The sequence below is a fragment of the Mixophyes fleayi genome, chromosome 2 (assembly GCF_038048845.1).
Source record: "Mixophyes fleayi isolate aMixFle1 chromosome 2, aMixFle1.hap1, whole genome shotgun sequence".
Classification (NCBI taxonomy): Eukaryota; Metazoa; Chordata; class Amphibia; order Anura; family Limnodynastidae; genus Mixophyes; species Mixophyes fleayi.
The window spans coordinates 67,863,935-67,879,541 of NC_134403.1; the positions used below are offsets into that span (position 1 = coordinate 67,863,935).

Sequence of the window (15,607 nt, forward strand, 5' to 3'; positions counted from 1 at the left end):
AGAACCAAACACACCCGAACTTAGGGGATCCGAGTACCATCGCGTGCCCTCGGAATTGAAAACGAGGAAAAACGTCATTGTGACGTCGTCGGATCTCGGGAGTTTTGAATTCCTTTTTAAGATCCAACATAGCGAGGGCGGACCCCCATTTTTCTTTTCTGCTACTGCAGTGTACCAATGTGTCCTAGATGTGCTAGGAACTGCAGTGTGTTTGTGTCATTGCTCGGTCGCTTAGTATCCAGCCAGGTCGCTGCAGTCTTTGTCCGAAAGTGTATGAAAATAATATTGTGATCTGTGAGGTGGTCAAAATTGACTGCAAATGACTTGAAATTAGAGTTATTGGGGTTAATAATAATGTAGGAACAAAAAAGAACAAAAATGGGTGATTTTAGCATAGTTAAAAAATCCAAAACCAAAACACACAAGGGCGGTTTTGCCAAAACCAAAACACAAAGCTAATCCAGATCCAAAACCAAAACCAGTTCAGTGAGCATCTCCAAGCTGCGGTTACCCTGTTAGAGCATCATCAGCTCAGCTTGTCTTAGCCTAGTGCTCGCTTTGTTAGGGGCCTCTAATCCCCACAATGTGCCGTGGAGTGTTCTGGAATAGTCATGAAGGCACTCCGCAGATATAGCTTCACTAATTTTTCTTTGTACCCCATAGAGATGTGTAAGAAAATCTGGATGTACCCTAGAACCCCAAAATGAGCGCTTCCAGGCTCTGATGTTCATCGCAGGGAATTGAGTAACCCCCCCAATCACACACACAAAGGGGCATATTCAATGGTCTGCGGGATTGCCAAAAATCCCGCGGCCCGCGCAGGATTACCGTTATTACGGTGATCCTACACGGAAAAAACGTTAATACGGTAATTTACTCGCTGGATTTCAGCTCGCAGCTCCAGCGAGAGATTACCGTATTAACGGTATTAGTTTTTCCGTGCTCGAACCCGCGGACAATTGAATACCCCCCAAAGTGTCTTGAAAAGCAGGTCTCATATGATGAAACCTCTTGCAAATATGCTTTGTCTAAAGAGGTTAGATTTATAACTATAAAAATGATACACAATGAAGATGCTGGTATAATTGTAAGAAATGCTGTACAAAGCTGAGGATATCAGTTTGGGACATTTAGCCTGGATAATCTGTGTAGTCCATAATAAAACCATACCAGCAATTGTAAAAACAAACAAAGAACCTTTTATGTAAGTTCAACATAAAAATAATAATACTGACATAATTCCAATAAACACAACAGTCCGTCATTGTCCCGCAATCCAGGAATAGTATGAGCAGTAGGAGAGTGTTGGTGAGTAGAGGTTAGACCACTGCTGTGATATGACGTTATAACACTAATGTTACCAAGGAGTCTGGCTTGGGCTCAGTGGCCTGGGTCTTTTTGGTGGGTGTGTCTTCAGGTAGCGGCTCTCAATGACGAAATAGAAAACCAGCCAATAAGAGTAATAGAAGACTGGTGGGTGGAGCCAGGAGAGAAAATAGTCCAAATTCTCCCGGAAGAAGAAGAAGAACATCGGGCAGAGGAAAGAACGTGACAGGTGCGTACTCTGCGAACTGATCCCACCACACCCTACACCCCCCATACACTGCGCCGCCCCTCATACGGGTGTCTGATAGTCACCTGACAGCATCACCCCTGCACTGATCCCACCACACCCCACTGGCATTACTCCCCCATACTGGTGTCTGATAGATAGTCACCTGACAGCATCACCCTTGTACTGCTCCCACCACACCCTGCTGGCATTAGCCCCCCATACATGTGTCTGTTTGGACCACTGACAGCATCATCCCTGTACTGATCCCTGATAGCTTATACCTGCCTCACCTTTCATCTCCAGGGGTAACAGTACTGCTAATAACCCGTTTATCTAAAATCTCAATATTTTAAAGGCTCTCGCCCCTCCGATCTCACTCTTAATTCCCAGTCACATGAAATGCTGCATCCTTAAACATTACTGCAAAACACCTATCACATCTGCCTTACTATTTACTTGCCTTTAGTGTATTGTTTGTAGTTGCATAAAAGAATACAATACTATTTTTTTTGGATCCATAGCTCCTAATTACTGTCTTGCTCATATGTTATAGTCACTCTATGCCATTAATAATCCAGCCCAAGTGTATCTGTTACATAAACTGCACTTACACTAGCCACACCCCACTTTTATACCCCCATGTTACATATTGCTAATATTGACCATGTGATTATTCTGCCAAGAGGTATAATAGTCCTAAATATATATATGCAACTGGCACAAAGTGCATACTTGCAAATGCAATGCTTCATTTAATGTACAAGGGGCCCACTTGTCTGTCTAATGAATTACAAAGTTGACACCTGATTTTACATGGATATTTTCAATCTGCTGCTACTCTAGAAAATGGGCATGGTATAAATAGCAATAATGCCACAGCAAAATCCAACCTACCACTATAGAACCAGTCCTTCCATTCCTGTAAATATTTAATTTCTCCTAAATAGTGTTCAGTTTAGCCTTAAGTTAGTGATGGGTAACAGGCAGCCCTCTGGGCCTTCACCGGCATCCTCCGCTTCTTTCTGATTTGATGTCAGATTTGTTTGTGATAACTTGTCTCTTACATTAAGTTGCCTGCTGATATTTTAATTTAGATAGGGATCTCTTTGATTAATTGTATTGTTTTACCATATCACTGAGACTAAGAATGGAGGTTAGAGGGACACCCCATGCAGCCACAAAAATGTTTAAGGTTGCCTGTCGTCGTCTTAAAAGAATCAGAGTGAGGGAACATCAGGAATGTATTAATTACATTTGTAATTTGTGCATGTCTTGAACCTTCTTTATAACATTGGTAGAATTGCGCCTAAAACAGGTTTTCATGCAAAAATGCAACTGGAAGTTGCAACACGACTTCCGTTATAAGTATAGGGACGAGAGCAGTGGTTGAAGGGGGTTGATATTTGGTGGTATGGTCATACTGCCACTTCTACTACTACTACCTGCATTGTAAAACTAAATTCCATTAACTTACATTTTCCATACTGCCACTTCTACATTTCTACTTCAACCACTGGGTGAGATGCTGGAAAATTCATGTACTTTTGCAGGGAGAAAAAGGCTGTGCACTCTCCCACATGGCAGGAAGTGCCCCTCTGTCTTATTTAAATGATCCCTTCCTACAAAAAAAAAAAATCTAATTCTCCATTGCAATGTGAAACTAATTACACTTGCTTACCTAATCTACAATTAACTCCTAACCTGCCCACCTCCTCCCATTGGATGCTGCCGTCTTGCCCTGCAATCTGTCATATTCTAAATACCTCACCTATGTATGATTGCATCTACTTTATGGCTTGCTTTTTTTTTTTTTGTAAATTATAAAGTACAATGGTAGCACATGTCCTACCCAACCCAATTCATCACACCCTGTGTAAATACTGCATAACCTTTGATCCTACACATGACTGTACCTTACTGTGTGTTTGTATCAGACTGCAACAGTTTCCTAGGTTTCTGCTTGTCCTTATTATAAAAGAAGCCTAATGTCTTCTACTTTTTATTTTAGTAATATAAGCGTTTCAATTAAGGGTATATATAATATGTACTTCATAATAATGAAAATGTAATGAAAATAATTATTTTAATATAATCCTGTATACATTTGTGCCTTTACAGATCTAAATTTCTTTTTCAATGTGTCTAATAATACGCTAACCGTGAAGACGTTGGTCATGCATAACGCTACTGGTGCCATCTTTGTTATTGTTTCCTTACTCCTCTAAACACAAGTCCTCACTGGACATATTGCTTAATACTCATTTGATGCAGGGGCAAGCCTAGACTTTATTTTTAGGTTGGGTGATTTAGCATAATCGCGCCCCTCTTTCATTCTGATTGACTGTCCTGTGATTGGCCCCAGCCTCTCCATGTGATCGGTGTCTTGGATGCAATTTAAATATAGGCTTGTGCTGCTGGGGGGAAATTGGGGATTGCCCCAATCACCCGCCCCCCTGGATCCGCTACTGATGCGTTATACAAACATGTTCTTCTGAAGATTAAGCTCAGACCTACTTGTCCACAAAATACATTCATCCAGATTAATGCCCTAGGAATCCACAAATACAGCAACCTATTCTCTCCAGGATACAATTTACAAATGAATCACATAGTTAAGTCTTAGAAGGAACATATGATATGCATGGCATCACTTGGACGTCCCAGCTCTTGTGTATATATATCTGTATACTATACTTTCCTGGACCTCCAGGACTCTTTAAGGGAGGAGACAATTTTTCCGTAAGGCCTTTGCCTGCCTGCAAAGTGGCGGGGATGTGCTGTGATGGCAGAAATCATGTCTGCAATCCCCATCCACCACAGTGACCACTGAGTGGTAATGAAATTATCATATACCTTGCCCCACCAACTTGATGATGCAAATGACATAAACAACCTCCGCCCACCTCTGTATAGCTCTACAAGAATGGGAAGCAAGGTATGAAAACGCAGTATACTGTATGCTTGCCTTATTTTACTTTATTAGTGAGGGTAGGTAGTTCTAGGGTAGGGCCCTGCCACTTGCCTATCCAAACACCTGCCATCCATTGGTTTTCTGTAACCATTCATTAACTTCTCTGAGAACCTTGCCTTTTATGTTTATACACAAGACACTCCATGATCAGTTCTGTACTGTTCTACCATAAATACGTGCTGCTCCTTGTGTATAGCAAGACTTTGCTCTAGCTATGACGTGTTACTGTCTTCACTCTTCATTGTTATCTACTTTGGCAGTTGTAAAATGTGCTTATCTGACTTTAATTTTTTTTTTCTGTTTTAATTTTTTTTCTATTTTGCCTAATCTTGCTGTGGGATGTATATCACTCTATGCCTAAGATTTTACCTCCAGTATAATTACCAACTCCCAATATATACATTAATTCTGTTTATGGGTGTCTGTATACCACATTGTCTCTTATATAGACCCTGGGAATCTTATCTCTGATTGTACTTTGTACAGGGCTGTTAAAGCAGTCCAGACAGTTCAGCCGACCCCGCACTTATGGGCAGGAATAGAAGAAAATCAGATTAATCGCCGATCCTTAACACAACTTGCATCATTTACTTTGTTTATAGTAACTCAAGACCCTACCTTTATTAAAATTAAATATTGAGCATAACGCTTTCTAAAACAACTGTATTCCGCTATGCTTTAATAAGTTGTACCTAGTTGAGATATATTTTGTGTATAGGCCCAGTATCACACAAGATAAGTGACTGATTGATTGAATATTATAAGTTCCATGCTCAAATATGAGTTTTTTGACATGTCTTTCCTTTTTATATCTAGAAGTTGCACTTCATCTTGGACCAGGCAATGTATAATCCACACGCTCCGGGTATGTAGCTTATCTTTATTAATTTAATATTCATACACTGACAGTTATATAGAAATCATCAGGTACAGTTTATGTTCTCAGTCATGTTCTACAACATTAAAGCAACAAAGAAATCAGCATTGTTCCTAGGTTTGCACTTGTGTTTAAATATATTAAGTATTATATACATAAATATATTAAGTAGGCAGAGCCGGATTTAGACCTCATAGGGCCCTAGGCAGGATACTGTTTTTGGGCCCCCTCCCTGAAACAATCCATAGCACTATATTTTTGCAGCCTACCATATACCTCTATAGTTAAGTAGATATGAAAGCATGTGCCGCCATGCAGCGGCGGCACGCCGCCAAAGGAGGTGAGGGCGTGGCTTGCATCTTTGGGGGCGTACCTAACATGTGAAAAGAGCAAGGCCACCCTGCTGCAGAAAAAGGCATCCCTAAATAATTACCAAGCAGTCCCGTTTTTTTAAGTAGTTGGGTCAAAACAACATAATAAATATTGAAGTCAGGGCAGAAATACTTAAGTTGTTTGCAAAAATAATACGCATAAATCCAAGTATGTGCTCTTGTCACTTTTGTCCCTCTATCATCACACTGTGCCCCTTCATTGTCACTTTTGCCCCTTCACAATATCACATGTGCCCTTTCCCCATCACCTCTGTGCCCATCACCATCCCCACCTCTGTGCCAATCACCATCACCACCAATGTGCCAATCACCATCACCACCTCTGTGCCCTTCACAATCACCACTTCTGTGCCAATCACCATCACCACTTCTGTGCCCCTTCACCACCTCTGTGCCTCTTCACCATCACCACCTCTGTGCCCATCACCACTTCTGTGCCAATCACCATCACCACTTCTGTGCCCCTTCACTACCTCTGTGCCCCTTCACCATCACCACTTCAGTGCCCCTTCACCATCACCACTTCTGTGCGCCTTCACCATCACCACTTCTGTGCCCCTTCACCATCACCACTTATGTCCCTTGTTTTACTTACCTTTCTATTGCGCGCTGCTCCTCCTCCCTCAGTCCAGATGTAAAAAAAGAAAAAAAAAAGAAAGAAAGAGTCACGTGATCGCTCGTCGGGTCCCGGCAGCCTCTCCTCCTCTCTCTATCACTGAGACACTGAGAGGAGAAGAGGCTGCCGGGACCCGATTCGCGGCACCCCCCCCCCCCTCCCCCGACTCGCGGCACCCCCCCCCCCTGAGTCGCGGGGTGCTGCGAGTCGGGGGAGGGGCCGATTTTTATTTTATTTTTTCAAAAAAATTACTCCTGTCCCCCCCAGCTGTGCCCCCCGAGAGCCGCTAGGCCCTAGGCAGGTGCCTAGGTTGCCTAGCGGTAAATCCGGCCCTGTAAGTAGGATATAGCTATCTAATTTGTACAGATTAAAGAGGTATCAACTCCCCCGGCCACATTGCTGTATTTATTACGATATGGCTGGGAAGCTTGGCATCTGCCTGGCATTCTTAGGATGTTCGTGCCATGTTTAGACCTATTCGGACATATACACAATGGGGCTGGAGATTTCTCACCCATTTCAGTTTGCACCAAATTTTTTAATTTTTATTATTGGAAGCTGCTGAATTTTGATTGCCAACTTTTTTCTTTCTGTTTTGGCTTAACTCGGGGTGTGTACTTTGAAGTGTAACATTCACCCATCAGATGACACCTTGAGCACTTTCTATACCCATAGTAAATAATGTTAATGCCACAAGTATGGAAAAGTGGCGGAGAAGGGGGGGGAAATGAATTACAAGGGGAACAAATTACAGGAGAGTTCAGAGGGAGAGATGAATTACAGGGGAGGGGAGTGGTACATAAGCATTGAATTACCTGGGATGGGTGGTAGGAAAGTAATAATGGGAGAGAGAAAATAGTGGAGCAGAGATGAATTACATGGGAGGTGTATGGGGAATGTGTTACAGTATGTGTATATACTCGGAGGATTATGGGTGCTTGCTTAATGTAAGCACCCAGTTTCTGTTATCACAATTTCCAATAATTCTGGTGGAATATAACACATCATATTTGTTGTGCTAACTTTTTCATGTGTCTTTATTTTTTTTTAATAGGACAACCTGGTTACCCACCCAATCCAGTATATCCTAATCCCACTAACCCAGCATACCCTCCTGGTACAGTGCCTCCTGGGCAGCCTGGCTATCTTCCTGGGCAGCCTGGCTATCTTCCTGGACAACCCGGATACCCTCCCGGGCAGACTGTTTACCCTCCAGGTCAGCCGGGATTCCCTGCAGGATCACCAGCATATCCTGGGCAGCCTGGGTACCCACCTCATTCTGGACCCTACCCACCCGGTATGCCAGGGTATCCTGTAAATCCCATGATGCCTGGATACCCTATGGATAAAAAAATGAGGAAGAAAATGAAGAAAGCACACAAAGCAAACAAATCCCACAAGTACATGCATGGGCGGGTGAGTATCAGAAGGTGGCATCATGCTACACTGTTGAATGTCTGTCGTCTCTGCAGAATGATGTGTGATCTGTCATTTGCATGCCTTGAGGTAGATAAGAAATGATGGTTATCCTTTATTTATTAAGGGACCTTCTATCTTTCAGCATCAAATATTAAAAGAGGGATTTATGCAATAAATTTTTAAGTAAACAAAGTCGGTGAAGTGGCAAAATAAGAATTATCACCAGAGGTTGCCACCTAGAGGAGAGGATGTAATCAGTATGCTCACATCCATGTCTTAAAGCTGCAATCCCACATATACTTTTATATGTAGCTTTTCCAGCATGTCCTACTGTAACAGTCTTCCCAAAATTACTCTGTGGAGGAAAGTTCTATGGCTGCCTCTGCAATATACTGTCAGCTAGAATGTGTATGCGTTTGAGCTCTCAAGCAAATTTTGATCTGAGACAGTTGTCGGGAAGCTCCGTACTGACCACATGATGGCAAAGAAAGGGGGTGGGCTGAGGTGGATTGTGCTGTGAACAAGCATGCTGAGAATATGGAATACTGCTAAGAGGTAATTCTTAAAATATCCTTGCTTTTTGCTTTTACCCCTTTTTTCACAATGTTTCACAAATTGCTTTTCTTAGTCTCATTTCATGGCATGATCTTTAGGACTGTGTCATCTTTCACCCCTCCACCAACACACAAATTTGTTCATATTGCACCTGCATTACTCCACTCACCTCTATTTAACACCCATGAACTGTTGTCCTATTTATTATCTCTAACAAGTACAGCCTCCACCTGTCGCCAGAAAATAAAAGGCCACACATCTTACAATCCCCTTGCCTATCTTTCGCTCACTCTGCTTCTATTAGCTGGTGATATATCACCTAATCCAGGTCCCCCACACTCCTCACACACACATACATCAGAACACTACCGTTCTATAGCAAACCTCAAACACATCACCTGTCTACCCTCTCTTCCCAAGTCCTTTAAATGTGCCCTTTGGAATGCACGATCTGTTTGTAACAAACTTACCTCCGTTCATGATCTCTTCCTCTCAAAAAACCTCAACCTTCTGGCAATAACAGAAACATGGCTCATGCAATCAGACACTGCCTCACCTGCAGCACTTTCACATGGTGGCCTCCATCTCACCCACACCTCCAGACCTGAAGGCAGACAAGGAGGTGGGGTTGGACTACTTCTCTCCCCACAGTGCACATACACAGTTCTACCAAATGTCCCATCACTCACGTTCACATCTTTTGAAGTACATGCTATTCGCATTTTTAATCCATTCTCCCTACGTGTTGCGGTGATCTATCGTCCCCCTGGAGCACACCAACAATTTATTGAGGATTTCTCTGCATGGCTCCCTCACTTCTTATCTTCAGACATCCCCACCATCATCATGGGTGACTTCAACATCCCCATTGATAACCCACCTTCCAAAGCTGCTTCCAAACTACTCTCTCTAACATCCTCACTTGACCTCTCCCAGTGGATTGAATCATCTACTCATAAGGATGGCCACTGCCTTGATCTTGTTTTCTCTAGACTATGCTCAGTTTCTAACTTTATTAATACACCCTTCCCCCTCTCGGATCATCACCTTATCAGCTACACTCTCACCCCCACTGCTCTAACCTCTCTACTGTCTAACTCAACCAAGCCTCCTCATACTCGTAGAAATCTGAATTCTATTAATCTTCAACAATTTTCCACCTCTCTCCAACACCTTCTCTCCCCTATCTCTACATTCTCATCCCCTGAGATGGCAGTACCTCATTTTCACCTAACCTTAGCAACGGCCCTTGATCAAGTGGCTCCAGCGACGCTTCATACTACACGTCGACTTCGATGTCAACCGTGGCACACCAAAGCAACACGAAATCTTCAAAAACTGTCCCGTAAAGCAGAACGTCACTGGCGTAAATCTCGAAGCTCTAATGACTTCTTCACATATACTTCTGTCTACCACTCCTATCGAAATGCTCTGGACACTGCAAAACAAACATACTTTCAATCTCTTATCTATGCTCAGGCTTCTAACCCCAAACGCCTTTTCAATACATTTAATCATCTTCTCAATCCTCCCACCCCGAACCCTCCATCTACTATCAGTGCTCAGGATCTTGCTACCTACTTCAAGGACAAGATTGATAAGATCAGACTAGAAATGGTATCCTCTTCCTCAACAAGCCATCAGCTCATTTCCTTCCCACTACCCTCTGACACCCTCTCTTCATTTGACCCCACAAATGAAGAGGAAATTGCTACGCTCTTCTTATCTTCCTACTCTACCTCCTGTCCTCTTGATCCTATTCCCTCGCAAATTGGTAGATCCCTGTCTTCTGTGCTCATTTCACCTCTAACTCAAATCTGTAATCTCTCACTCTCTACTGGCATCTTTCCATCACTATACAAGCATGCAGTGATTACTCCTATTCTAAAAAAACAAAACTCCGACCCAAACTCTCTCTCAAATTACCGTCCCATCTCTCAGCTCCCTTGCCCCTCCAAGCTTCTAGAGAGACTTGCCTACACTCGCCTCACATGCTTTCTTTCCGCAAACAACCTGTTGGATCCTCTTCAGTCAGGCTTTCGTTCTCAACACTCCACAGAGACTGCGCTGACCAAGGTTGTTAATGATCTGATCACTGCTAAGACTGAACGCCATTACTCTCTCCTAATTCTCCTTGATCTCTCGGCTGCATTTGACACAGTTGACCACTCTCTTCTCATACAAACGCTGCAATCCCTAGGTCTTCAAGACACAGTTCTATCCTGGTTCTCATCTTACCTCTCTAATCGCTCTTTCACTGTTAATTTCTCTGGAGCCACATCTGCTCCGCTTCCCCTATCAGTTGGAGTACCACAAGGCTCGGTGCTAGGTCCTCTGCTGTTCTCTATCTATACCGCTTCTCTTGGAAATCTAATAAGTTCCTTTGGCTTTCAGTATCATCTCTATGCGGATGATACCCAAATCTATCTATCCTCTCCTGATATCTCGACATCTGTGTTGTCCCGTGTAACTGACTGTCTTTCTGCCATTTCATCTTGGATGTCCTCTCGTCAACTCAAACTTAATCTTTCTAAAACAGAGTTAATAATATTCCCACCCGCCAACAAGAGCATACCTGACATTTCTATCTCTGTTGATAACATGACCATAAATCCCACCCCACAAGCTCGCTGCCTAGGTGTAATCCTTGATTCACGCCTATCCTTTGTTCCCCACATTGACTCTATATCTAAATCATGTTACATACATCTAAAGAACATTTCCAGAATCCGCACATATCTCACACAAGACACTGCTAAAACCTTAATTCATGCACTAATCATCTCCCGCATTGACTATTGCAATTCCCTCCTTACTGGTCTTCCCAAAAACAGACTCAAACCCCTAAAATCTATTTTGCATGCTTCGGCAAGACTGATTTTCCTTGCAAATAGCTATTCCTCTGTTGAATCACTCTGTATGTCTCTACACTGGCTGCCTGTCTTCTACCGAATCCAATATAAAATACTTTTACTAACCTACAAGGCCATCAACAAAGCTGCACCAACATACATCTCCTCTCTTGTCTCAAAATATCTCCCAACTCGGCAACTCCGTTCTGCAAAAGATCTGCGTCTCTCATCCACCCTCATTACATCCTCCCATTCCCGGTTACAGGACTTTTTTCGGGCTGCACCCACTCTATGGAACTCTCTCCCTCGCACAATAAGACTCTCCTCTGTTCTACAAACTTTCAAGCGTTCTCTGAAAACCTACCTATTCAGACAAGCGTATAATATTCCTCAACCACCATCTTAACCTCACTACCTTTAGCCTGTTACACAATTTCACACAAGACAACTACCCCCGGACCAACATTATTGTGTGACAGGATCATTTAGCTTATGAATCACCCTACCTTTGCAGTCTGGCTGGGCCAAGATGCAAAATGTATACTTAACCTCATGTGTCAATCTCCCATTGTCCCATAGATTGTAAGCTTGCGAGCAGGGCCTTCTCACCTCTTTGTCTGTTTTACCCAATTTGTTTATTAGTTTATTACGTTTGTCCCCAATTGTAAAGCGCTACGGAATATGTTGGCGCTATATAAATAACTGATGATGATGATGATGATAGGCGCTCACTACATCATATGTGATTTGACTGGTTACCATGGTATTCCCATGACACTTTTCAACCTGTAAATCATCAATAGCTGTTAAAGGGAAGGGATCTAATATTAAGGAAATAGGCCAATGACCATTTAATAACTTATTTATGACCTAATATCGGCAAACTCCTTGCTAAGTTATCTGGTTTAACCCACGGAATACAATCCCTTTGCTGCTCTAAATCCGCAGGACCAATATTTTATATAATAAGTTTATACTTGTATTTTCAAGAAAGACTGCACACAAGATATAACTTCATTTAAAATAGTTTTTATTAAAATTATCATTTTAATTATAACAATTTTATACATCATTTAAAACAACATGGAAAGCATAGTATACAACATCAACAAGTTTTGTTTAATCTATTAGCATAGATGGTATCAGATGGTAGCATAGATGTTTATACAATATATTGTTTTGTTTTATAAATATTGTGTGTGTGTGTGTGTCAGAATCACTGTTACCTATTGTGTTTAAAGGTATAGGTGTGTGTGGAGGAGAGACTCATGCTGTCCTCTGTCTTCCGTAACTCATGTGCTCTATGTACAAACTCCTATTCCATTAATCTATTTGTAATAACTATGACACCATTACAACATTCATAGTAAGGGAAGAAAATGAGGATGAGGGTAGGAAGGAGATGGTAAAATACTTGCATGACAATCTGTGGGCTTCGAGGTGTGAGTTAGACATGGGAGCCTTTTGCAATTGTATATAAAACGTAGGTTTCTGGGAGGAGCAAGCCCAGGTCATCAATCTGTTCCTGCAGCACAAACCATGTGCTTTGTTGGAGATGGCTCACAACATGTGATGTGCAAATGCATGCTGCCATTTCGGTCTAAAAAACGGGTTTGATTTCTAATGTGTGTGACAAAGGTGCAAAATGTATGATTCAACCATGTTGTTTTAGATAAATCAGAATGGCCGAATCTGAAACAGGGGCCATTGTGTCAGAAAATTGTCTATCCTTATCAATAGTAACTTGAAGGAAAACAGAACCAAACCACGTGACCTCTTACAGGCATCCAGGGAGATTTAGGTTAATGAAATCACGTGGATTAGTGTATAAAACAATCCCTGGAAAAGCATATCTTATTAAAGGACTAATAACATTTGAATAAAATACACCAGAGAAAATGTAATACCGTAAAACTGTTTTATATAGTGGAAACTGGGTATAACCAGATTCCTTAACAGACTTACTGTCTGGAATTAGGAGTCTAATATCATTCAGAGTTGTAACCAGGGCTCCTCTTGAAGTAGTGCAGAGAACTAAAACACATAGGCAATTGGTTGTTTTCATGGCATGATCCCCAGTCGCTCCTCTCATTGCAGTCACCATGCCTAGTCTGGTGCTAGAAAGCTTTGCTGCAGACGCACTGGAATATATCAAGTGATGAGGTTAAGGTTCCAGTTGCACAGCAGACAGATCTGAGTAGGAAAGTCTAGCCATCTGTATGTCGGGAGACTGAACATTTTCAAGGACTTAAGGTCATGACCTGCAAGTCACCTGATCACTGGGAATGGACTTTGGGTAACACCCTCATTGCTCTATCAGGCTCCTAATCAATCTGTATTTTCCTCTGGCTTCCCCCTCACTCTGTTCATATGCTGGGGTCTCCCAGGGGTTTTCTTCCCCCTACACTGTACTGTATAGAAACTAGCACATGGAGCACTTTAAACAACATTTGTTTTTATCCAAGCCGAAATTTGCGGTTTGACTCATTCCTGATTACTGACATTTTAATGAAGAGAATAGAGGTGCTCTATTCTAAGATCTTCAATGCTGATTTTTTTTTTTTGACACAGTGCTGTAAACGACATCACTGAAAGTAGTGTGTTCTATTTTTAATGTGCTTTTTCATGTATTTAATAATGCATGAAAAGTGCCTTTTAAAGTGCTCATATGTGAGTCCTAAAAGTAATCTGAAAGTGCCCAATTTTTAGCAGACTTCTAAAACCTTGGTAGAGGCCCTCGTATAGCTAGCAGAGATTGTTAGGGTGGTAAATATTGTGGTGTTGGAAGACCTCTAAAATAGCATGTTTATTGTAGCTGGTAAGCTGCTTGCACAACATTCTTATGTACACACAGTTTTTCTGCTGAATTGAGCTTACTCTCAGGTTTTGGTGCATAGAAAAGTGACAGGGACTTCCCCAAGGACACGAGCTGACCTTGGGATTTGCAGCAAGGTTCCAGCGCGTTTCTCCAGGTCTGTGTTACATAGTCATCGCTCTTAATCACTGAGCTGCTCTCCTGTTTTGAGAAAACCCTTTCACAGATGTAGTCACACTGTTTATATATTACAATAGAAGAAAGCTGACCCCACTGATGTGAGTTCAGAATTTATGAAAGACTGCAATATTTTTTATATCAAACATAGAAGGTGATATGATGTACCCATAACCTTACGTAAATTGCTCTCCATCATCAGGTGGTATAAAAAAGGGGAGGTAGAATTTTATTGCAAATAATATCCTGGAATGTAACTGGTATAGAGTACATACGTGTGTACAGCCATCCATTTGCTGACCTATATTTCTCTTTTTTTTTTTTTCTGCAGAGATCTTCATCATCCTCTTCCTCCAGCGACTAGAATAAAGAAATTCTGCTTAATGAAAATCCTCAGGGTTAATCCCCTGGACCGGGCACGCACAGAATGTCTTGGAAGATGAGCAGTTTCAGAGCTACCTGCATGCTGCTGACACAAGTGTCCTAAATGTGTCATTATTACGAATGGATGTAATCATTCCTGCAGTGTGCTGTGAACATTACACTGCAAGTGCAACACTATGTATTCCTCCTATTACTTATTATTATAATGTAAACACAACTATTTCTTTAACCTGCTTCCAATAATAAAGTTTTAATTTACTATATGGTTAATCCTCAGTACATAACTACCATATAACAAAAACACTAGGGGGTATATTTACTAAACTGCAGGTTTGAAAAAGTGGAAATGTTTCCTATAGTAACCAATCAGATTCTAGTTATCTTTTGTTTAGCACATTCTACAAAATGACAGCTAGAATCTGATTGGTTGCTATAGGCAACATTCCCACTTTTTCAAACCCGCAGTTTAGTAAATCAAGGCCTAGGCGTTAAAACTATATGGTTAAAAGGTATAAATATCCCTTATTCAATTAATAATCTTTTTATAATATTTTGTTTAAGAATGAATGTTGCTGCCACTCAGAGGATCTACTAACCCAGCCATCAAAGAACCTGAGAAGCTGACATACATACTTATCACTTTATATAAAAGATATATAAATAATATATACTGGCTTCAGTAAACTATCAGATTCATTAGCATAACAATATAAATAAATCCATATGTAGATAATATGCAATAATCATATGATAATGAACAACCATCATTTAGCTGAATTATGTAATCTAATTATGTATCCGACAGTCATATAACTTTAAAGAATTATATATAATGGATATAGCAAGATAGGTCTCCACACGGATACGTTTTTGGGACGTTTCTTAAGAAAGAATAGCGTAGCGGAAGCTGTATATTGTATATAGGTCCGTATATCCACTGGTGTATAAATTAGGAACTGAACACATTATACTCGAGGTAGATGAATAGCAGACT

The 15,607-nt window shown here is 41.4% G+C and overlaps 1 protein-coding gene across 1 annotated transcript; it reads left to right on the plus strand.

Moving 5' to 3' along the window:
- Positions 1-4,333: 4,333 nt before the first annotated feature.
- PRR13 (proline rich 13) lies at positions 4,334-14,874 on the plus strand. The gene is made up of 4 exons (XM_075199193.1): positions 4,334-4,490; positions 5,343-5,391; positions 7,466-7,827; positions 14,561-14,874. Exons 1-4 carry the CDS (start codon positions 4,392-4,394, stop codon positions 14,591-14,593), a joined length of 543 nt encoding a protein of 180 aa, XP_075055294.1. The 5' UTR covers positions 4,334-4,391; the 3' UTR covers positions 14,594-14,874.
- Positions 14,875-15,607: the final 733 nt, after the last annotated feature.

Bases quoted from the DNA above. Each gene is read 5' to 3' on its own strand.
- PRR13 (XM_075199193.1), top strand. From the start codon at position 4,392: ATGAAATTATCATATACCTTGCCCCACCAACTTGATGATGCAAATGAC. The intron at 4,491-5,342 runs GTATGAAAACGC...TTTTATATCTAG, and splicing joins CTACAAGAATGGGAAGCAAG to AAGTTGCACTTCATCTTGGA. The intron at 7,828-14,560 runs GTGAGTATCAGA...TTTTTTCTGCAG, and splicing joins ACAAGTACATGCATGGGCGG to AGATCTTCATCATCCTCTTC.